Raw genomic sequence first — 24,555 nt, 5'->3', positions numbered from 1 at the left:
GTCAGTGGTGGAATGATGAAGTAAAGTTATTAGTGAAAGAGAAGAGAAGTATATGGGTGATATTTACCAGGAGTGGAAATAATTGGGAGATGTAAAAGAGAGAGCAGCTGAATGGGCTGAAAAAGAGGGCACATGAGAGTTGGGGTGAAAGAGTATCAGTAAACTTCAGCGACAATCATGTTTTGGAAAGGAGCTAATGAAGAAGTGCTAACATGTAATGATGAGATGAGAGGTAGATGGAGTGAGTACTCTGAAGTTCTTAATGTGTTTGATGATAGGATGGCAGATGCAGTATTTGGGTCAGGGATGCATGTAGACCAAGACAGTCATGGAAAGTGTTCAAAATAAAGAGGTACAAGTTTAATGAGTGTAACTGGTAAGCCGCATGGAAGATTTGTGATTGTGAGGGCAAAAGCATGAGCAAAGCATCAGACTGGGAAAGAACAATGAGGTTTCAGAAGTGGCAAAGGATGTGTGGATCAGGTGTTTGCTTTAAAAATGTGTAACAGAGATAGTGAAACAGAAGGATATATATGAGGTACTTATGTATCTGAAGAAAGTATATGATGGGTGACAGAGATGCCTTGTTGAAGGTCTTATGAATATATGATGTGGGGGACCAAAACTAGTACAAATGGTGAAAAGTTTTCATCAAGAAAGTAAGGCATGTAAACGAGAAGGTTGGGAGGATGGTAAGTCCAGGTGAAGGTGGGTATGTGATGTCTCATTGGCTGTTTAATTTGTTTATGGATGAAGTCCTGGAATCATATAATAATAAGAATATATAATTCAACTTAGCAAAATCTAGGAATACTTATCATGGTAACTAGCTTGACTCCTGAGCTATCAGCAAACTAAACAACCTAAAAGAAAATCCTTCCAAATTTATTCAACAACAAATCCAAGACCATACACACTCCACAAGATATATGGCCCCTACTTAAAGTTATCTAACAGGGATATACCTGATGGGTTTGGAGATCTGGAGAATTATGAGGTGGTCTTCCTCATGCAACCTGAAGGCTATAAGAACAATGATGTCATCACTGGGTAGTGACTGCTGAATGAAAGGGAGTTTCAAAATGTGATACAGCCAGAACTGCTGTCTGGGTGGTTAGCTAAGGGCAGGAGGAATTAACCTTAACTGGTGGGGGGGTTTGAGGTTCCTAAATTCCCTTATAGCTCAAGGAAAAAACTGACCCTGGAGAGAAATATATGTTCTTAACATATGGGTAGGCAAACTAACTTGAACTGAGAGTGAAAAGAGAAGAGTGATGATGACTATGCTCTCTAAACTGGGGACTTAAGGAGTGATGTTGATTATGCTCCTTTCAAATTATAAGAATTCTAACTCACCTCAAAAGTATATGCATCAGAGCTTGATTCACCAGAGTGAGTCTCACCAGGAACAGATGGAGTCATAAATACTACATGTTTCTGGTGCTCAGGAGGTAGAAGTGTGCGTCGTCCTGTCTTCAAAATACTGGTCACTGGCTGTTGTATCTGTTATCATAAATCATTAATACATATGTGAACACTCAGCCAATACAAAAGCCTATTTCATACATATTGTGGGTGGCAGAACATTAGAAGTGAATCAGTTGCTATTTGTAGATGACACATCTCTGGAGGAAAACTTCAAATACTTAAAGGGAAAGCTGAGGGTAAATGTGAACAAAAGTATGGTAATGCTGGGCTGCAAGATGATGAGAAAGGATGGTTTAAATGTAAGTTTGAATGGGGATGACCTGGAGGAATCTGGGTGCTTTAGGAACCTGGAAGTTGAAATAACAGCAGATGGAACCAAGGAAGCTGAAGCGAGTCACAGGGTGGAATTGGAGGGCTAAGATGCTAAGTATAATAGAGAGTAAGTGGAAAGAGACAAGTGTTTGTCAAGGAAAAGATAGGTCTGTTTTGAAGATATAGTAGTCCTGACAGTGTTGCATGGATGCAAGTCTTGAGGCTTGAATGCAAATGAAAGGAAGAAGGTAGACAAGTTGGGAATTAAAAGCCTAATGACAATATGTGGTATAAGAAGGGTTGATTGAGTAAGGAATCACTGTTCAAAAGAAAGGCATAATAATAATCACAGTCTGATTGACATAACTAATATGATTCATATATATAAGAGGATGAGAAATGCTAGAAGTGGAGGATGCAAGATGGAGGAATAGACCTCAAAGATAGGAGGATAAAGTGAAGGAGGCTTTCAGGTCCTGAATACTCTTTTTTATTTCCCCATATCTCTCTTACCCTTTCATTACTTAAACCAATTCGCACCACATACTGTCCACAAACATTTCATTTCCAACACATCAACCCTCCTCCATATAAACCTGTCTATAGCCTATACCTTGCAACCACATAACATTGTTGGAACTACTATTCCCTTAAAACATACCTGCTTTTGCTCTCTGAGATAACGTTCTCTCCTTCCATACATTCTTCATCACTCCCAGAACCTTTGCCCCCTCCCCCACCCTGTGACTCACTTCCACTTCCAGGGTTCCACTCGCTAATAAGTCCACTCCCAGGTATTTAAAGCACTTCACTTCCTCCAGTTTTTCTCCATTCAAACTTGCATCCCAATTAACTTGTCCCTCAACCTTACTGAACCTAACAACCTTACTCTTATTCACATTTACTCTAAACTTTCACATTTCACACACTTATCCAAACCCAGTCACCCATTTTTGCAGTTCCTCCCTTGAATCAGCCTCTAAAGCTGTATCATCGTCAAACAAGTGACTCATTTCCCAGTCCCTCTCATCCCAAACAGACTGCATATTTGCCCCTCTCCAAAATTCTTGTAATTACTTCCCTATCCACCCCATTCATGAACAAATTAACGACCATGGGGACATCATGCACCACTGCTGCAGACTGACATTCACTGAGAACCAATCACTCTCCTCTCTTCCTACTCGTACACATGCCTTACATCCTTGGTAAAAACTTTTCACTGCTAGCAACTTACCTCCCACACCATATACTCTTAAGACCTTCCACAAAGCATCTCTATCAACCCAATCGTATGCCTTCTCCAGATCCAGAAATGCTACATACAAATCCATCAGTTTTTCTAAGTATTTCTCACAAACATTCTTCAAAGAAAACACCTGATACACACATCCTCTACCACTTCTGAAACCACACTGCTTGTGTGGGTGTAAAACATCCCATCCAATTTTCACTAAACTTGGTATTACATCTTTCATTGCTGATACTACACTACTTTCATTACTTACTTTTTTCCAGGTTCATTTTGAAATTCTGACAGAGCTCAATAAGCTATGAATAAAGAAACTTACTTGAGATGGATTAATTTCTGTAACTTTTGGCATGCATGCTGATTCGAGTATTTGTGGCTCTGCTAAAGTACTTGCAGATTGGAGGTACTCTGCTGGACTAGGTGTTTTAAAGGTTACGTCATTCACATTTAATTCAGGCGTTTCTTCATTCTTGCTCTAAAGGAGACAATAAGATATGAGGTAATGAAATCTACATATGAGAAAACAAAAGCTTGTGACTTATATTTTTGCATTTTTTTTTTACAATTACTAACTATAGCAATGGGTGTCTAATGCTGACTCTTAATTGTAGGTATGTAATCACATCTCATCTCTCTTAATTTCACACCCTTTCCTGTGATACCTGACTTAAGTTACATAATCCAAGCACTAGATTCTATTCTACACCTTAAAAGTAACCTGACTTGGGAATCTTCTTTAAAGTTTACAGCTGTCTTCTTGCATTCTCTACATACACCTGTAACAATTATTTACTCTATAATCTCTTACACTGAAAAATTCTATTCTAATAATTTCATCTGACATCCATATTTTTCTTATACATCTTCTGAGTATTTTTTATATCTGAGTATTTTTTATATTTTAGATATCTGGGAGTGGATCTGGCAGCGGATGGAACCATGGAAGCGGAAGTGGATCATAGGGTGGGGGAGGGGGCGAAAATTCTGGGAGCCTTGAAGAATGTGTGGAAGTCGAGAACATTATCTCGGAAAGCAAAAATGGGTATGTTTGAAGGAATAGTGGTTCCAACAATGTTGTATGGTTGCGAGGCGTGGGCTATGGATAGAGTTGTGCGCAGGAGGATGGATGTGCTGGAAATGAGATGTTTGAGGACAATGTGTGGTGTGAGGTGATTTGATCGAGTAAGTAACGTAAGGGTAAGAGAGATGTGTGGAAATAAAAAGAGCGTGGTTGAGAGAGCAGAAGAGGGTGTTTTGAAATGGTTTGGGCACATGGAGAGAATGAGTGAGGAAAGATTGACCAAGAGGATATATGTGTCGGAGGTGGAGGGAACGAGGAGAAGTGGGAGACCAAATTGGAGGTGGAAAGATGGAGTGAAAAAGATTTTGTGTGATCGGGGCCTGAACATGCAGGAGGGTGAAAGGAGGGCAAGGAATAGAGTGAATTGGATCGATGTGGTATACCTGGGTTGACGTGCTGTCAGTGGATTGAATCAGGGCATGTGAAGCGTCTGGGGTAAACCATGGAAAGCTGTGTAGGTATGTATATTTGCGAGTGGTTTGGGAGTGTCTTGGGAGTAAAGCCAGGGGTGGTGAGAGGAAAACAGCAAAGGAAAGGACTACTCCTGAAGCAGAAGATGTGGGTGTATATGACAGAGTGTAAGAAAGTAAACTCTAGATTGATATGGGTAAAATTGAAAGTGGATGGAGAGAGATGGGTGATTATTGGTGCCTATGCACCTGGTCATGAGAAGAAAGATCATGAGAGGCAAGTGTTTTGGGAGCAGATGAGTGAGTGTGTTAGGAGCTTTGATGCACGAGACCAGGTCAAAGAGATGGGTGATTTAAATGCAAAAGTGAGTAATGTGGCAGTTGAGGGTATAACTGGTGTACGTAGGGTGTTCAGTGTTGTAAATGGAAATGGTGAAGAGCTTGTAGATTTGTGTACTGAAAAAGGACTGGTGATTGGGAATACCTGGTTTAAAAACAGAGATGGCTACAGAGCATTATGGGATAAAGTGATTATTGATAGGTGCATGAAAGAGAGACTTTTGGATGTTAATGTGCTGAGAGGGGTAACTGGAGGGATGTCTGATCATTATCTGGTAGAGGCAAAGAAGAAGATTTGTAAAGGCTTTCAGAAAAGAAGAGAAAATGTTAAGGTGAAGAGAGTGGTGAGAGTAAGTGAGCTTGGAAAGGAAGACTTGTGTGAGGAAGTTCCAGGAGAGATTGAGGGCAGAATGGAAAAAGGTGAGAGCAAATGACGTAAAGGGAGTGGGGGAGGAATGGGATGTATTCAGGGAAGTAGTGATGGCTTGCGCAAAAGATGCTTGTGGCATGAGAAAGATGGGAGGTGGGCACATTAGAAAGGGTAGTGAGTGGTGGGATGAAGAAGTAAGTTTATTAGAGAAAGAGATGAGAGAGGCATTTGGATGATTTTTGCAGGGAAATAGTGCAAGTGACTGGGAGATGTATAAAAGAAAGAGGTAAGAGGTCAAGGGAAAGGTGCAAGAGGTGAAAAAGATGGGAAATGAGAGTTGGGGTGAGAGAGAATAATTAAATTCTAGGGAGAATAAAAAAATGTTTTGGAAGGAGGTAAATAAAGTGTGTAAGACAAGAGAACAAATAGGGACATCAGTGAAAGGGGCAAATGGGGAGGTGATAACAAGTAGTGGTGAAGTGAGAAGGAGATGGAGTGAGTAGTTTAACTAGAAGGTTTGTTGAATGTGTTAGATGATAGAGTGGCAGATATAGGGTGTTTTGGTCGAGGTGGTGTGTGAAGTGAGAGGGTCAGGGAGAATGATTTGGTAAACAGAGAAGAGGTAGTGAAAGCTTTACGGAAAATGAAAGTCAGCAAGGCAGCAGATTTGGATGGTATTGCTGTGGAATTCATTAAAAAAGGGGGGGGTGATTGTATTGTTGATTGGTTGGTGGGGATATTCAATGCATGTATGGTTCATGGTGAAGTGTCTGAGGATTGGCGGAATGCATGAATAGTGCCACAGCACAAAGGCAAAGGGATAAAATGAGTGTTCAAATTACAGTGGTATAAGTTAGTTGAGTATTCCTGGGAAATTATATGGGAGGGTATTGATTGAGAGTGTGAAAGCATGTACAGAGCATCAGATTGGGGAGGAGCAGTGTGGCTTCAGAAGTGGTAGATGATGTGTGGATCAGGTGTTTGCTTTGAAGAATGTATGTGAGAAATACTTGGAAAAACAGATGGATTTGTATGCTGCATTTATGGATCTGGAGAAGGCATATGATAGACTTGATAGAGATGCTTTTTGGAAGGTATTAAGAGTATGTGGTGAGGGAGGTAAGATGCTAGAAGCATTGAAAAGTTTTCATTAAGGATGTTATATGGATATGAGTAGGAAGAGATGAAAGTGACTGGTTCCCAGTGAATGTCGGTTTGCGGCAGAGGAATGCGTGATGTCTCCATGGTTGTTTAATCTGTTTATGGATGGGGTTGTTAGGGAGGTGAATGCAAGAGTTATGAAGAGATGGGCAAGTATGAAGTCTGTTGTGGGTGAGAGGGCTTGGGAAGTGTCAATTGTTGTTCGCTGATGATACAGCGCTGGTGGCTGATTCGGATGAGAAACTGCAGAAGTTGGTGACTGAGTTTGGTAAAGTGTGTGAAAGAAGAAAGATGAGAGTAAATGTGAATAAGAGCAAGGTTATTAGGTTCAGTAGGGTTGAGGGACAAGTAAATTGGGAGGTGAGTTGGAATGGAGAAAAACTGGAAGTGAAGTGCTTTAGATATCTGGGAGGGAAGTTGGCAACAGTGGAATCATGGAAGCGGAAGTGAATCACCGGGTGGGAGAAAGGGTGAGTTCTGGGAGCGTTGAAGAATGTGTGGAAGGCGAGGACATTATCTCGGAAAGCAAAAATGGGTATGTTTGAAGGAATAGTGGTTCCAACAATGTTATATGGATGTGAGGCATGGGCTATAGATAGGGTTGTGTGGAGGAGGGTGAGTGTGTTGGAAATGAGATGTTTGAGGACAATATTTGGTGTGAGGGGGTTTGATTAAGTAAGTAACGAAAGGGTAAGAGAGATGTGTGGTAATAAAAAGAGTGCAGTTGAGAGAGCAGAAGAGGGTGTATTGAAATGGTTTGGTCACATGGAGAGAATGAGTGAGGAAAGACTGACAAAGAAGATATATGTGTCAGAGGTGGAGGGAATGAGGAGAAGTGGGAGACCAAACTGGAGATGGAAGGATACAGTGAAAAAGATTTTGAGCGATCGTGGCCTGAACATACAAGAGGGTGAAAGGCGTGGAGTGAAAAAGATTTCGAGCGATTGGGGCCTGAACATACAGGAGGGTGAAAGGCGTGCAGGAAATAGAGTGAACTGGAACAATGTGGTGTACCAGGGTCAACATGCTTTCAATGGGATGAACCAGAGCATGTAAAGCATCTGGGGTAAACCATGGAAAGGTTTGTTAGGCCTGGATGTGGAAAGGGAGCTGTGGTTTTGGTGCATTACACATAAAAGCTAGAGACTGAGTGTGAACGAATGTCTTTTTCTAGCGCTACCTTGCTTGCACGCAGGGGGAGGTGAGGGTGCCATTTCATGTGTAGCGGGGTTGTGGCAGGAATGGATATAGGCAGCATGTATGAATAGAGTTGTTCGCAGGAGGGTGGATGTGCTGGAAATGAGATGTTTGAGGACAATATGTGGTCTGAGGTGGTTTGATTAAGTAATAACAGGGTAAGAGAGATGTGTGGTAATAAAAGGAGTGTGGTTAAGAGAGCAGAAGAATGTGTTTTGAAATGGTTTCGTCACATGGAGAGAATGAGTGAGGAAAGATTGACAAAGAGGATATACATGTCAGAGGTGAAGGGAACAAGGAAAAGTGGGAGACCAAATTGGAGGTGGAAAGATAGAGTGAAAAAGATTTTGAGTGATCGGGGCCTGAACATGCAGGAGGGTGAAAGGCGTGCAAGGAATAGAGTAAATTTTTTAATTTTCCAAAAGAAGGAACAGAGAATTGGGCCAGGTGAGGGTAGTCCCTCAAAGGCCCAGTCCTCTGTTCTTAACGCTACCTCGCTTATGCGGGAAATGGCGAATAGTTTGAAAGAAAGAAAGAAAAGAACGATGTGGTATACCGGGGTCGACATGATGTCAATGGATTGAACCAGGGCATGTGAAGCATCTGGGGTAAACCTTGGAAAGTTCTGTGGGGCCTGGATGTGGAAAGGGAGCTGTGGTTTCGGTGCATTATTACATAACAGCTAGAGACTGAGTGTGAACGAATGGGGCCTTTGTTGTCCTTTCCTAGCGCTACTTTGGACACATGAGGGGGGGGGTTGTTATTTCAGGTGTGGCGAGGTGGTGATGGGAATGAATAAAGGCAGACAGTATGAATTATGTACATGTGTATATATGTATATGTCTGTGTGTGTATATATATGTATACGGTAAGATGCATAGGTATGTATATTTGCGTGTGTGAACGTGTATGTATATACATGTGTATGTGGGTGGGTTGGGCCATTCTTTCGTCTGTTTCCTTGCACTACCTCACTAACGTGGGAGACAGCGACAAAGCAAAATAAAAAATAAAATACAAATATATATAATGGATGGAGTGATAAGAGATGAAAGCAAAACTAGGGAAAAGGGGTGCAGTGAGATATGGTGGCTAGTGGCAAGCCTGTTTGTGGATGATACTGTGTTGTTTGCCGAGAGTGTAGGGGAGTTGCAGAAGGATGTAAGAGTGTTTTGAGTTGAGTGCAAGTGTTGGTGATTTAAGGTAAATGCAAGTAAATGTAAGTAATGGTGTTTCAAAGGAAACAGAGTGAAAGTACAGATTTTGTAAAACCATATAGAGTGAAAGAAGAAAGTGTACTAAATTATGCTATGGATATGGGAGAAAAAGACTGGAAGAAGTAAGGGAATCTAAGTACCTGGGAGCTGTCTTGGGAAAGTGTGGTGATATGGAAGGAGAGCAGTACAGGGTAGAAGAGTCACTACGTCCCTCAATGGAATAATGAATGGGAGAGGTATAAGTATAAGAGTGAGGAGAGCATTAAGGGACAGCACAGTCCTCCAACCCTGACCTATGCAGCTGAAACATAGACATGGAATAAGGCGCTGAGGTGGTCAAAGAATCCAGGCTGCAGAAATGAGCTATTTGACAAGGGCATGTAGTGTGACTAGATGGAATGAAGGAAGAAATGAAAGGGTGTATGAGAGATGTGGTATGGCAGGGAAGGCAAAGGGAGTGAATTGTGGAGTGGTGGAACAGGTGAAACATAATATTTTAAGGTGGTTTGGACATGTGGAAAGAATGCAAGACTGGGAGTTTACAAGGTGAGTGTATGATGGTGCAACTAAAGGGGCTGATGAGAGTGGAAGGCCATCTGTGACATGGGCAAATAGGGTGGAGGAATAGTGGAGGGAGAGAAATAGTGGGAGAATGTGTGGAATGGTGTATGCAAGGGAGGCATGTAAGGACAGGGATAAGTGGAGAGTTTTGCCGTGGCCACCCCTCAATGGAAGTTGCCAAAGCGAATGGGCATCAGAAATATAGATAGATAGATAGAAGCTATCCCTGGGGATAGGGGATTAAGAATACTTCTCACGTATTCCCTGCGTGTTGTAGAAGGCGACTAAAAGGGGAGGGAGTGGGGGCTGGAAATCCTCCCCTCTCATTTTTTTTTTTTTTTTTTTCTTAATTTTCCAAAAGAAGGAACAGAGGTGGCCAGGTGAGGATATTCCAAAAAAGGCCCAGTCCTCTGTTCCTAACACTACCTCGCTAATGCGGGAAATGGCGAATAGTTTAAAAGAAAGAAAGATAGAAGCTATCTTTGGAGAAGTACTTAACCAAACTGACAAGTTGTTTATGACACAGAAATGGGAGATGTAATAATGGTGAAACAAGCTCCCTATAGAATTAAATCTATTAAAGGCAGAACACCTTTAGAAGAAAATTTATTACATCCTTGGGACTAACTGAGCATTAATATCTAATAAGGATGACAAGGATATCCTGACACTTCTTCCCTCATGCTATCTCTATTTAGATTGATATGGATATCTATAGTAACCCTTTACAATTTCAAACATTTAAGTAATATCCCATATACTTACAGAGAGGTTTGTTTTTCAATGTTTGAATTATTTTCTGTATTCAAAATATATTTACTAAAGGATTATAAACTAGGCCTGTAATACTGGTACCCAAATGATGGTTAACTTCAACCAAGTTATAAAAACTCTACTTACCGGCAGACTAAGTATTTTCATCCTAAGTTCTTCTGCATCTGACTTCAATGTACTAATTTCACTCATAAGATCTTCCTGTGAATATGAATTAAAAATTTTCAATCTTCTAAACATAATAAGTATCACAAATGCAGGACATTTTAACACTAAAAAGTGAAAAACAGGAAACAAGTAGTGAGTAGGGGATAAGGTAAGTAAAGCTCTGAGTAACTTCTTGGAATAAGAAAACAAAAGAATAAAAAGTATTGAAAGTTTCGGTTGCGGAATAAAGAATGGGAATATGACGGAGGAATGACGATTTGTAGAAGATGGTTAAAAAGATATGTAAAAATCTGAATCTTTCTGAAAATATTGTTGTATGATGGGCAAAAGTAAAGAATATTAAGTCCTAAGCCGAAGAAATAAAAGGGGGTCCAAAGGAATAAAAGAAGCACAAAGATATATGACTGTAAAACACTTTTCCCATATCAGTAGTTACAAGCAGCTAAATGCCTGGTATTACCTTGAAATATACACCTTTACATGATATGAGAGGAGTTGGATGATGGTAATGTAATGCAGAATCATGGTAAAACCGAATATCAATTACCACAACTGTCATATCCAGATGGCGCTCTTCTGTTAACTGAATAAAAGAAAATGGATACAATGGTAGGTAATTCTGATGATGTGTGCAAGAATATAACTAGTAAATACAAGAAAAAGAGTCCTGTTTTCTACAAATGGCAGACTACCATGTTAGAAGTCTGTCTGCTGAAGAATTTATAGCTATGAAAGCATTCAAATACTTGGGAGTGATACTGTATCAAACAGTCCAGTAATAAAAGTTCAGGGTTCTAAATAGTATTATTGACAGATCGGCAAGTAACATCTAGTTCAGAAGGCCTAAGCACAGCCAAAAATGACATCTATCTGCATATCCATATCTAGATCAGAAGGCCTCAGCACAACCAAAATGACATCTATCTGCCTATCTATATCTCTAATGCCTGTTCCTTCCAGGAAATTCCTCAAAAGGGTGGCCGTGGCAAAAAAGAGTCCATAATTGGTGAACTCCAGTACTGCTTCTTAGCCTCTAGTGCCTCACCCTTAATGGGCTACTAGCAGAGTGCAACTCTAGTACAGTGTTTCCAGAGGCTCCTATCTAATGTTCCTATCAACTACTTCTACCCAATATGTCTATCTAATGTTCCAACCTACTACTTCTACTTAATTCTCCCACTAATGTTCCTACCCACTTCAACCTAATGCTCTTGCCAGAAATTCCTACCTATCTACTGCTCCTATCATTTTGCTAAAAGGCAGAGCTATTACATAGCACTCAAAGCAGGAAAATCTGGACTTATGAAGAGTGAAATGTATGAGTTAAGTGTTGTTAAGTGTTATGTGTAACAAAGAGAGACTGTATGTTTGTGGACAGAATGCTAGCAGTCCATGCACGTGAGGTAAAAAGAAAAGATAGCTATCTGGGTCAGAGTAGTGCAACTTAACAAACAATGAAGTGCTGGCTCATTATGCAACTGTCACTAGCCCTCCTGATAAGCAGGTGGATAGTACCAGTAATATATCTCCCTGGCTGGTGTCTACCAACCAACTACTACCTACCATTAAAAACATAAAAACTGTTTGGAGCTCTTCATTAACAGTTTTACTGACAAATCCAGAGACTAAAAATCCCAGAATCTCCAGTTCTGAAGGTCTTTGCTCAACTAAAATGACATGTTCTTAAATGAATGATAAAAAAACTAAGCTCTAGCCAACTTCACAGAAAAATCCAGTAATAAAAGGGTCCTGAAGATCCAGTTCCGAAGGCCCTAGCTAAACAAGAATGAAACACATTTCCTAAATGAGAGTGATCTACACAATGATGCGGAAAAAATATGAATATTGTACCGAGTTTTGACGGTATGATTTTTGTGCTTTTTACTTATGAATGCATCAATCACATTCACACTAGTACTGTGTGTCATTTTGGGTGAGGTGTAACTTTCAAAACATGATTTTCCAGAACTTTCTGAAATCACTATCTTTTTCAAGAATGCTCTTTAAAGCCTTGAACAGAGTTTCAAGGATAATTTTCATGTGAATTTCCTTATGACTGTGTAGATAACATCATTTACATAGTGTACCATTTTAGCTGTCTTCAGATATTTGGAACCAAGTGTTAAACCAATTTCTCAACTTTTATTTAGAGCTCTGAATGGAGCTTTAACGGTACTTTTCCCTACGCCTGCAGAAATCATATTCATTTATGTAATGTATTTCATTTTGGCTAAGCTGAGACCTTTGAAACCAAGTGTTTTCAAACTTGTTATTACTGGACTTGTTAATAATGCTATCTTAAGCCTGGAACAGAATTTTAATGTTAATTTTTTGGGGTTTTCTCCTTACATCACAATCACTTCAATGATATTTGTCAATTTTGCTAGACTGAGGCCTTAGGAACAGCACATTCTTGGATCTTTCCTGGCTCTCTAAAGATAAGGAAAGGAGTTTTAAGTAAATGTTTCTGAGACCTTTACTTAAGACTGCATCAATGGCACTCCTCTCAGAAATGTGTCTTTTTGGCTGAGCTGAAACCTACAGGATGATTTGTCAACAATGCTACTTAAATCCCACAATGGAGTTAAAAGATTTTTTTTTTTTTTTTACGTGTGACTGCATAGAAATGTAATGTGGCATTTTGGCACAAAGAGAGAGAGAGAGAGAGAGAGAGAGAGAGAGAGAGAGAGAGAGAGAGAGAGAGAGAGAGAGAGAGAGAGAGAGAGAGAGAGAGAGAGAGAGAGAGAGAGAGAGAGAGAGAGAGAGAGAGAGAGAGAGAGAGAGAGAGAGAGAGAGAGAGAGAGAGAGAGAGAGAATTTTTAATGCAAAGAAAAAAAAAGTTGGCAACTGGGTCTTTTTTTCCCCTTTAAGGCTCAGTCACCTGTTCTTGACACCACCTCACTAATGCAGGAAATAGCAAATACATATGGAAAAAAAATCTTTTTAAATTCATATGGAAATTTTTTCTGCATATCATCTACTTGCCTTTTCTGAAATGAGTTGCTTAACTTGTGTTTGGCTATTTTGAAGCTGCTGTTCAACTTCTTTTAATTTTGCTTCTTTATCATTTTTATATCTATTTAAAAGGTCAACCATTTCCTGCAAGTGAAAGAAAATATTTTCAATTCTAGAAATTAGTCCAACAACAAAAGTTGGTTATCTACAACACCGACTCGTAATCCAGTTAATTGAATGCTTTTAAGTACCAAAAGTATAATCAAGTCTGTAAATCTGTAAACTATCTGCTATGTATATTTTAGTGTATATCCATGAAAGTAGTAGGTGTACTGCCAGACTGGGAAGGGAGGTTGTGGCTGGACATGAGGGCCCTCTATGTTGACCAGTGTCTTAGATCATGGTCAGTCCATCATCAGAGACCAGGAGGGAAGGAAAATATAGTTGTCTGTCTGTCAGCTCAGCATTCATAATGTGTTACACTTGATTTACTTTAGAGCTAATAATGGATAATTGTTCCTTGGAGATGAGCCCAGGAATGAAATGTAGAATGAGAGGTTATTTTAGCTCTATTTATGTTACAGCATACCAGAAAAGTTATTCAAGCCAGATACCCAGTCAGAACCCTTAACTCTTACCCACTATTAAATGACAATTAAACTTTTTCTGCCTCTGTTTAAATAGCCAGCTGATGTATCATACCAACAGTAACCTATGGAAGTCTCTTCTATGGCCAGAAAGGTGCTAGGAAAATTCTACTCTATTCAGTATCTCTACAATCAACATTATAAGTGTAAAGCCATCAACTTGAGGTCATGCCTACATGGAGACCCTGCAGAGTATATGTAGACTGTTGGATAACCTAAGAAAAACTTATGTATCCATTTGTGGGGAATGTGAAAAACATTAACATGAGACATGTGAAGAAATAAATGACTCAGAGAGTAGTTTTTGTGGAACTATGTTATAAAGGAGGACAGCACATGAGGCTAACCCCACCAACCACAACTTTGTACTGGTAGCCAAACCTAGGGCAGATTGGTAACCAAGGATAGTTTGTCACAACCCTTTCTGGAACCAGTGACACCTAAAGGAAAAAGAGCAATGGTATAAAGAAAGTTCCAGAGTAAGAAGAGAATGATAAAGAAAATTAAATGGTATGCACATGGTGTAGAGAATGAGGTCTTGGGATGTGTACTGATGAGTACTTCAAGACACATCACATTCCCTTAAACAACCCAACATGGCCTTCTGAATGTTGTGGCCAAAACACCTACACTTTTCACCAATGACTGACTTAGCAAGTGGGAAGCACTCTCAAATGACTGCCAGAAGAATGCTTAAAAAACACCAAAGGACCTGACTGAGTCAACCTCCCCACTACATTCCACTATTGCCCTTCCCTATTCTTGTCTTACACAGATTCTAGCAACATCAGTTCTGCCCCCAGAATATCACTGCCAGCCCGTACTACAGACAAAGATTGTTTCAGTACAACTACCTGCAACATGATGATGGCCTTAAGGATGTACCTTATTCTCTCCTTCCACCAACACCCGATGAACACAGTCTGGAGGACACAGCTGACTCATCCTAACATTCAATCAGCATTTGATAATCCCATCTAATCTCTACCCAGTCAGTGGCTCCTATTGAAATGAAAAGAAAAACAGATTTCCAGCTGCTGCTAAAGTATATGTGCCAAGTGCTGCACGTTGTCTCTACCAGCCCAGAATTGACTAGAATCCACTGCGAAGTCAGTGGGAGGAGAACACTGTAGTGGCATAATCCTTATGTTGCTCCAAGACCTTCTTATCTAAAGTTCTACCCATCTATCTATCTATCTATATCTTTGATGCCTGTTTCCACTAAGAGCTCTCTCATGGGGGTGGCCACAGGAAAAGGGTCTCCATAACTGGTGAACTCCAGTTTAGGTAAGCAAAACCTGGCAATGCAGAGGCAGAAATTGGCAGTAAGGACAAGGGGGTATGACTTCAGTAGCAGATCCAGCATACAGGTGACATATGAACAGATGTAGGGTTGGCTAGGTTATAAGTGGGTGGAGCTACCACAAATTTCACTTTACCTGGACTCACTAATTAGAAACATCACCAGCGACCTCTCTTTCCGTAGAAGAACCAGGAAAATCTGGCTTCATTTCTCAAGTACAAGCATTGAGAGAATCAAGCTTCACCTCTCCCACAGTTTCAACCAAATTTAAGTTAGTCATACACCTTTGTTAAGCTTGATAAGAAATTTTTGCACTCTATGTGTTTCTATACCTTTAATCCAAGTCTTACACAATAAGGAGTTAAAAATATTTGTAACTTTGATAAAAATAAAATTTGTGTTGCATGTGTTTCTAAACCTTAAACCCAAGTTGTACATGATATGGAATTAGACAAACTCCTAAATTGTTTTTAATAATTTTCAATTCACTGATTTAAGAAAAAAAAGAAAAAATAATTCAGCCCTTACAGGAAACAATAGAAAAAGACCAAGAATAAATACTAACTGTAGAAAACAGTGAACACTTTTTTATCTTCTATTTTACACACCTTTACCTTTCCATCTGATTCAAGCTTTGCTTGCACACTCTCTTTAATGGCTACATCAGCCTCTTCTTTTGCTTGCTTCTGTTCATGTATTACATTCTCCATTTCATTCTTCAGGATTACAATTTCCTCCTGAAATAAAAAGAGACATTCTTTATTAATATATAAAGACTAGTTTCACATAAAGAATATGAAAAATTTTCTATGGACAAGATATGATCTTCTACCAAAGGTTAGGTTAATCTGAGAAAACTTGGTTTCTGTAATCACTGCATACATCACCAATATAACTTACCTCACCTTTCTGCCCCAAGAATCCCTCATATCATTTTGAGGTTTCTGCAGCACCCGGGAAGCTGACTATATCCACCAGTCAGGACCACAGGTCATAAAATGTTGTGATATTGTGTGTGTGTGTCTGTGTGCAGAAAGTGCATGGCAAATGAGTATGCAAGGGAGGCATGTAAGGACTGGTTAAGTGGAGACTCTTTTGCCGTGGCCACCCCTCAATGGGAGTTCCTGGAGGGAATGGGTGTCAGAGATATAAATAATTGATTAGCGAGTGCTCAGTGTCTTCTCTATGGTAGTTGCACTCTGGGTATGTCTGTGAAATTACTGTACCTATTTTTACAGTATGGGGGGAGAGTTTTAGGCTCATCAAGCCTCATCTCATGAAATTTCTTTATGTACAAGATTTTACCACCTGGAAGGAATAGTGCACAGCATATAACACTCAATCAAAGAAATTTCAAGAGGCAAGAATGAATAGTGTAAATCATATGTTGTCAGTTGTTAAACAATTACCTATTTGCACTGAATGGGGAAGGAGTTTTACACTCAGGCCCCATCTCTTGAGCATTCTCTGCTATCATACAACCTTTCAAACTATTGTATGCTCTCTGCATTAACCATATTCTTATTCAGTTTATTCCAATCATCCACAAATATACCGCAAAGTACTATTTTACATCTTTTGACAATTTTTTGGAAGATTTTTGCAGGGAAATAATGCAAATGAGTGGGATATGTATAAAAGAAAGAGGCAGGAGGTCAAGAGAAAGGTGCAAGAGGTGAAAAAGAGGGCAAATGAGAGTTATTCTAGGATGAATAAAAAGATGTTCTGGAAGGAGGTAAATAAAGTGCGTATGACAAGGGAACAAAGGGGAACATCAGTGAATGGGGCAAATGAGGAGGTGATAACAAGTAGTGGTGATGTGACAAGGAGGTGGAGTGAGTCTTTTGAAGGTTTGTTAAATGTGTTTGATGATAGAGTGGCAGATATAGGGTGTTTTGGTCGAGGTGGTGTGCAAAGTGAGAGGGTTAGGGAGAATGATTTGGTAAACAAAGAAGAGGTAGTAAAAGCTTTGCGGAGGATGAAAGCCAGCAAGGTAGCGGGTTTGGATGGTATTGTAATTGAATTTATTAAAAAAGGGGGTGACTGTTGTTGACTGGTTGGTAAGGTGCTTTGAAATGGTTTGGTCACATGGGGAGAATGAGTGAGGAAAGATTGACCAAGAGGATATATGTGTCAGAGGTGGAGGGAACGAGGACAAGTGGGAGATAAAATTGGAGGTGGAAAGATGCAGGAGGGTGAAAGGCGTGCAAGGAATAGAGTGAATTGGAACGATGTGGTATACCGGGATCAACATGCTGTCAATGGATTGAACCAGGGGATGTGAAGCGTCTGGGGTAAACCATGGAAAGTTCTGTGGGGCCTGTATGTGGAAAGGGAGTTGTGGTTTCGGTGCATTATTACATGACAGCTAGAGACTGAGTGTGAACGAATGTGGCCTTTGTTGTCCTTTCCTAGCGCTACCTCACGCACATGAGGGGGGAGGGGTTGTTATTTCATGTGTGGCAGGGTGGCGATGGGAATAAATTAAAGGCAGACAGTATGAATTATGTACATGTGTATATATGTATATGTCTGTGTGTGTATATATATGTATACGTTGAGATGTATAGGTATGTATATTTGCGTGTGTGGACGTGTATGTATATACATGTTTATTTGGGTGGGTTGGGCCATTCTTCCGTCTGTTTCCTTGCACTATCTCGCTAATGCGGGAGACAGCGACAAAGCAAAATAAAAATATATAAATATATGACTCATGGTGAGGTGCCTGAGGATTAGCGGAATGCTTGCATAGTGCCATTGTACAAAGGCAAAGGGGATAAAAGTGAGTGCTCGAACTACAGAGGTATAAGCTTGTTGAGTATTCCTGAGAAATTATATGGGAGGTTATTGATTGAGAGGGTGAAGGCATGTACAGAGCATCAGATTGGGGAAGAGCAGTGTGGTTTCAGAAGTGGTAGAGGATGTGTGGTTCAGGTGTTTGCTTTGAAGAATGTATGTGAGAAATACTTAGAAAAGCAAATGGATTTGTATGTAGCATTTATGGATCTGGAGAAGGCATATGATAAGAGTTGATAGAGATGCTCTGTGAAAGGTATTAAAAATATATGGTGTGGGGGGCAAGTTGCTTGAAGCAGTGAAAAGTTTTTATTGAGGATGTAAAGCATGTGTATGAGTAGGAAGAGAGGAAAGTGACTGGTTCTCAGTGAATGTTGGTTTGTGGCAGGGGTGCACGATGTCTTCATGATTGTTTAATTTGTTTATGGATGGGGTTGTTAGGATGATGAATGCAAGAGTTTTGGAAAGAGGGGCAAGTATGCAGTCTGCTGCGGATGAGAGAGCCTGGGAAGTGAGTCAGTTGTTGTTCACTGATGATACAGTGCTGATGGATGATTTGGGTGAGAAAATGTAGAAACTGGTGACTGAGTTTGGTAACAAGTGTGAAAGAAGAAAGTTGAGAGTAAATGTGAATAAGAGCAAGGTTATTAGGTATAGTAGGGTTGAGGGACAAGTCAATTGGGAGGTACATTTGAATGGAGAAAAACTGGAGGAAGTGAAGTGTTTTAGATACCTGGGAGTGGATTTGGCAGAGGATGGAATCATGGAAGTGGAAGTGAGTCATGGGGGGGGGGGTGTCTGGGAGCACTGAAAAATGAGTGGAAGTCGAGAACATTATCTTGGAAAGCAAAAAAGGGTATGTTTGAAGGAATAGTGGTTCCAACAATGTTATATGGTTGCGAGGCATGGGCTGTAGATAGAGTTGTGTGCAGGAGGATGGATGTGCTGGAAATGAGATGTCTGAGGACAATATGTGGTGTGAGGTGGTTTGATCAAGTAAGTAATAATAGGGTAAGAGAGATGTGTGGTAATAAAAAGTGTGGTTGAGAGAGCAGAAGAGGGTGTTTTGAAATGGTTTGGTCATATGAGAGAATGAGTGAGGAAAGATTGACAAAAAGGATACGTGTGTCAGAGGTGGAGGGAATGAGGAGAAGTGGAAGACCAAATTGGAGGTGGAAAGATGAAGTGAAAAAGATTTTGAGTGATCAGGGCCTGAACATGCAGGAGGTTGAAAAGCGTGCAAGGAATAGAGTGAATTGGGACGATGTGGTAAACCGGGGCTGACATGCTGTCAATGGATTGAACCAGGGCATGAAGCATCTGGGGTATACCATAAAAAGTTCTGTGTTGCCTGGATGTGGAAAGGGAGCTGTGGTTTCGGTGCATTATACATGACAGCTAGAGACTGAGTGTGAGCGAATGTGGCCTTTGTTGTCTTTTCCTAGCGCTACCTCGTGCACATGAGGGGGAGGGGGTTTTCATTCCATGTGTGGTGGGGTGGTGATGGGAAAGAATAAGGGCAGACAGTATGAATTATGTACATGTGTATATGTCTGTGTGTGTATATATATGTATACATTGAGATGTATAGGTATGTATATGTGCGTGTGTGGACAAGTATGTATATACATGTGAATGTGGGAGGGTTGGGCCATTCTTTCGTCTGTTTCCTTGTGCTACCTCGCTAACACGGGAGACAGTGACAAAGTCTAACAAATAAATAAGTATTTAAGGTAAGCCCTTTGGCTGTTCTGTCCTCACATCTTTTGAAAAATGCTCACTCTCCAAGTCATTGATCTGGTTCAAAAACTTAAAAGTTGTGATCAGTCACCCCTCACTCTTTACTCTTACATGGCAGGCAAATTTAAGATCTCTACTCTTTCTCTGTAACTTAGCTCTTTTATTTTGCTACCATCTTTGTTACCCTTAAGTTCTTTCAATAATTCAAATTCTATGGTGACACACTGAGGAATGGAGTTATGGAACCAGGGATTTGAGGAGAAATTCTATGAAATTACCAACGGGGAAAGGAACATGGATATCTGTAGCCTTAAATACCAAGGAGAATGGAATGAAAAAGGAAATGAGATAAAGATGGTAAAAAGCAAAGGAGCTTCGAGATAAACTGTGGTAAATATACAGCAATCCAGCCAGTCAACATTTGCAGGTCTAAGAAAATAAGGAACAAGTACACTAAAATATGAAAGCAGACTGTGTACAAGGAACGAGAAAATCCAGAACTTTTTCTAAACTCTCATAACAAGTCAGTTGTCAGTACAAGAGTGGCTAATCAGGCTAAGGGATTGAGAGGAAAGAATTGTTCATGATGATGTAAGGATGTGTAAGGAACAGAATAAAGAATAAACAAATGTTTTCACAATATAAGACACTAAAGCCCCAACTCCAGTGAGATGGAATGGTGAGGGGGTTTAGGAAAACACTGAGATATCTCAAAAAGATATACAAAGTATACTAAAAGGACTTGACCCAACCAGGGTTCACTTTTCTGATGAAACGTTATTATATGCACCGAAGATGTGTGCAGATACGCTATACAAACCTAGTGAAAACCTGCTCAAGATATCACTCGTGAGACAAGGGAATGGAAAAGGGTAAACATCATATCTATCTTAACGAAAGGAGACCAAGAAAAGACACTAAACTACAGAGTGGTGTCTCTGACAAGTATAGTTTTTAAGGTTCTCGAAACAACAATCAGAAACTAAATAGATGACACTGTACAAATGAGACTTTGCACAAGTGCAAGGCTTTATCTTAAGACAAAAAGGAAGACTGATTAAGAAGCTGGATCACAAGGAAGGAATAAGGGGGAAATTCCTTCAATGGGTCAAAGAGTAACTCATTGGAAGGGAACAAAAGACCTTCTCTAAATGGGTTGAGGTGCACAGCAGAGTGCCACAGGGACCATTAATCTTCCTGATCTCTGTAAATAACTTGTTTGTTTATGGTATGGACTCCTTCCTGATTATATTTGCAGATGATGCAAAGGTATTGAAGGAAGTGAAAAACAAGGAGGATTTCATCAACTCAAAAGGGGACCTAAACACATTCCCAATTTGGTTTGATACATGGGAGATGAAATTCAACCCAGGAAAATATCAAATATGCAATAAGGATGGGACAAAGTGAAAGGCCTCAATATCATCATTACCTTATTAAAAATAAGCTTTAAGATTCTGTATCTGAGAAGGATTTGGGGGTCAATAATGTCTTTATTTTGTCAAAGTGCCACATTACAAATGTATAACAGGTAAGGAGACATACTATTTTCATCTTTATATAATCTATATGACTTGACCCTCAACCCTACTGTACCTAATAACCTTGCTCTTATTCACATTTACTCTTAACTTTCTTCTTTCACACACTTTACCAAACTCAGTCACCAGCTTCTGCAGTTTCTCACATGAATCAGCCACTAGCGCTGTATCATCAGCGAACAACAACTGACTCACTTCCCAAGTTCTCTCATCCACAACAGACTTCATACTTGCCCCTCTTTCCAAAACTCTTGCATTCACCTCCCTAACAACCCCATCCACAAACAAATTAAACAACCATGGAGACATCACACACCCCTGCCACAACCCTACATTCACTGAGAACCAATCACTTCCCTCTCTTCCTACATGTCCACATGCCCTACATCCTCGATAAAAACTTTTCACTGCTTCTAACAACTTGCCTCCCACACCATATATTCTTAATACCTTCCACAGAGCATCTCTATCAACTCTATCAGCAGCAGGTTTGGATGGTATTGCAGTGGAATCTATTAAAAAAGGGGGTGACCGTATTGTTGACTGGTTGGTAAGGTTATTTAATGTATGTATGACTCACGGTGAGGTGCCTGAGGATTGGCGGAATGCGTGCATAGTGCCATTGTACAAAGGCAAAGGGGATAAGAGTGAGTGCTCAAATTACAGAGGTATAAGTTTGTTGAGTATTCCTGGTAAATTATATGGGAGGGTATTGATTGAGAGGGTGAAGGCATGTACAGAGCATCAGATTGGGGAAGAGCAGTGTGGTTTCAGAAGTGGTAGAGGATGTGTTGATCAGGTGTTTGCTTTGAAGAATGTATGTGAGAAATACTTAGAAAAGCAAATGGATTTGTATGTAGCATTTATGGATCTGGAGAAGGCATATGATAGAGTTGATAGAGATGCTCTGTGGAAGGTATTAAGAATATATGGTGTGAGAGGCAAGTTGTTAGAAGCAGTGAAAAGTTTTTATCGAGGATGTAAGGCATGTGTACGTGTAGGAAGAGAGGAAAGTGATTGGTTCTCAGTGAATGTAGGTTTGCGGCAGAGGTAAGTGATGTCTCTATGGTTGTTTAATTTGTTTATGGATGGGGTTGTTAGGGAGGTGAATGCAAGAGTTTTGGAAAGAGGGGCAAGTATGAAGTCTGTTGTGGATGAGAGAGCTTGGGAAGTGAGTCAGCTGTTGTTCGCTGATGATGCAGCGCTGGTGGCTGATTCATGAGAGAAACTGCAGAAGCTGGTGACTGAGTTTGGTAAAGTGTGTGAAAGAAGAAAGTTAAGAGTAAATGTGAATAAAAGCAAGGTTATTAGGTACAGTAGGGTTGAGGGTCAAGTCAACTGGGAGGTAAGTTTGAATGGAGAAAAACTGGAGGAAGTAAAGTGTTTTAGATATCTGGGAGTGGATCTGGCAGCGGATGGAACCGAGGAAGTAAAGTGTTTTAGATATCTGGGAGTGGATCTGGCAGCGGATGGAACCATGGAAGCGGAAGTGAATCATAGGGTGGGGGAGGGGGCGAAAATCCTGGGAGCCTTGAAGAATGTTTGGAAGTCGAGATCATTATCTCCAAAAGCAAAAATGGGTATGTTTAAAGGAATAGTGGTTCCAACAATGTTGTATGGTTGCGAGGCGTGGGCTATGGATAGAGTTGTGCGCAGGAGGGTGGATGTGCTGGAAATGAGATGTTTGAGGACAATGTGTGGTGTGAGGTGGTTTGATCGAGTAAGTAATGTAAGGGTAAGAGATATGTGTGGAAATAAAAAGAGCGTGGTTGAGAGAGCAGAAGAGGGTGTTTTGAAATGGTTTAGGCACATGGAGAGAATGAATGAGGAAAGATTGACCAAGAGGATATATGTGTCGGAGGTGGAGGGAACGAGGAGAAGTGGGAGACCAAATTGGAGGTGGAAAGATGGAGTGAAAAAGATTTTGAGTGATCGGTGCCTGAACATGCAGGAGGGTGAAAGGCGGGCAAGGAATAGAGTGAATTGGATCGATGTTGGTATACCGGGGTTGATGTGCTGTCAGTGGGTTGAATCAGGGCATGTGAAGCATCTGGGGTAAACCATGGAAAGTTCTGTGGGGCCTGGATGTGGAAAGGGAGCTGTGGTTTCGGGCAATATTGCATGACAGCTAGAGACTGAATGTGAACGAATGGGGCCTTTGTTGTCTTTTCCTAGTGCTACCTCGCACACATGAGGGGGGTAGGGGGATGGTATTCCATGTGTGGCGAGGTGGCGATGGGAATGAATAAAGGCAGACAGTGTGAATTGTGTGCATGGGCATATATGTATGTGTGTGTGTGTGTGTATATATATATGGGTACATTGAGATGTATAGGTATGTATATTTGCGTGTGTGGACGTGTATGTATATATATGTGTATGGGGGTGGGTTGGGCCATTTCTTTCATCTGTTTCCTTGTGCTACCTCGCAAACGCGGGTGACAGCGAAAAAAAAAAATCTATCTGAAGTAAAGTTTAAATCTGAAGTAAAGTTTACGAGGGAACATCAGACTTTTACTCAATTACATTTCACCAAAACCATTCATTACATTACTCAAAAAATCTACAAACCTGATATGAATCATCACAACAAAGGATGCAATGTAGTGTGGGCCTTGAAATTAACCAACCACAAGTGTCTGCTATGCATTCATGTGGTCAACTTTGTTTCTTTTTTCTTACGCGCACCACCACTCACACACGCATTTCAAGCTACTAGGCATTCGTGTGGTCACCTTTGTTTCTTTTTTTCTTACCCGCACCACCATTCACATGCTCATTTCAGGATATCTTTCATATCAGCAAGATACCTGACAATTCTTACTTAAGGTGAAAGCAGTGCAAGTCCATGCAATTACCTGAATGCATTATTCAAAATTTAGACAACTTTGGATAACTGCTCACCTGCAATGAATACTATGTTTTCTGAAAGTGATGGGCTACATAAATTCCCCATCAAACCTTAAGAAACACATGGAGAAGAGTAAATACATTAACATACAGGTATATTTATGAGAAAAAAATTTCCCTTTAATATATCAAACCCTTGAACGTGAGAAAGAAGCTACAGCATGCTGAAAAGTGCTGAATGTGATAGAGAAAGTGTCAACATGATACTAATACTTTACTGCTGTGAAAATCACTAAACACATTCCTTCAATTATTTCCAATATGAAGCATATCCGCAGACATGCTGACTTTTAATCAAACGGAAAAATATAGAAATATCATGCCACACATCACTAATGAAAAAGCAAACTTTTTGGTCAATACATGCCACACTGCCTTTATACCAGTCAG

At 40.3% G+C, this 24,555-nt stretch overlaps 1 protein-coding gene across 6 annotated transcripts in view; it reads right to left on the bottom strand.

Annotated features, from left to right (window-relative positions):
- LOC139764119 (uncharacterized) overlaps positions 1-24,555 on the bottom strand; it is a 181,096-nt gene that overhangs the window by 42,708 nt on the left and 113,833 nt on the right. For 2 of the 6 annotated variants that reach the window (XM_071690625.1, XM_071690629.1), the window contains exons 15-19: positions 15,784-15,912; positions 13,252-13,369; positions 10,229-10,299; positions 3,312-3,467; positions 1,357-1,503 (exon numbers count right to left, since the gene is read on the bottom strand). In XM_071690625.1, the coding sequence (XP_071546726.1) occupies positions 1,357-1,503; positions 3,312-3,467; positions 10,229-10,299; positions 13,252-13,369; positions 15,784-15,912 (621 nt within the window). Of the gene's footprint in view, positions 1-1,356; positions 1,504-3,311; positions 3,468-10,228; positions 10,304-13,251; positions 13,370-15,783; positions 15,913-24,555 lie in introns of all 6 variants that reach the window. The other 4 variants (XM_071690626.1, XM_071690628.1, XM_071690627.1 and 1 more) reach the window with 4 other exon arrangements.

Source organism: Panulirus ornatus, chromosome 48 (assembly GCF_036320965.1).
Source record: "Panulirus ornatus isolate Po-2019 chromosome 48, ASM3632096v1, whole genome shotgun sequence".
NCBI classification, from domain to species: Eukaryota; Metazoa; Arthropoda; class Malacostraca; order Decapoda; family Palinuridae; genus Panulirus; species Panulirus ornatus.
This window is presented reverse-complemented; position numbering and strand designations above follow the sequence as displayed.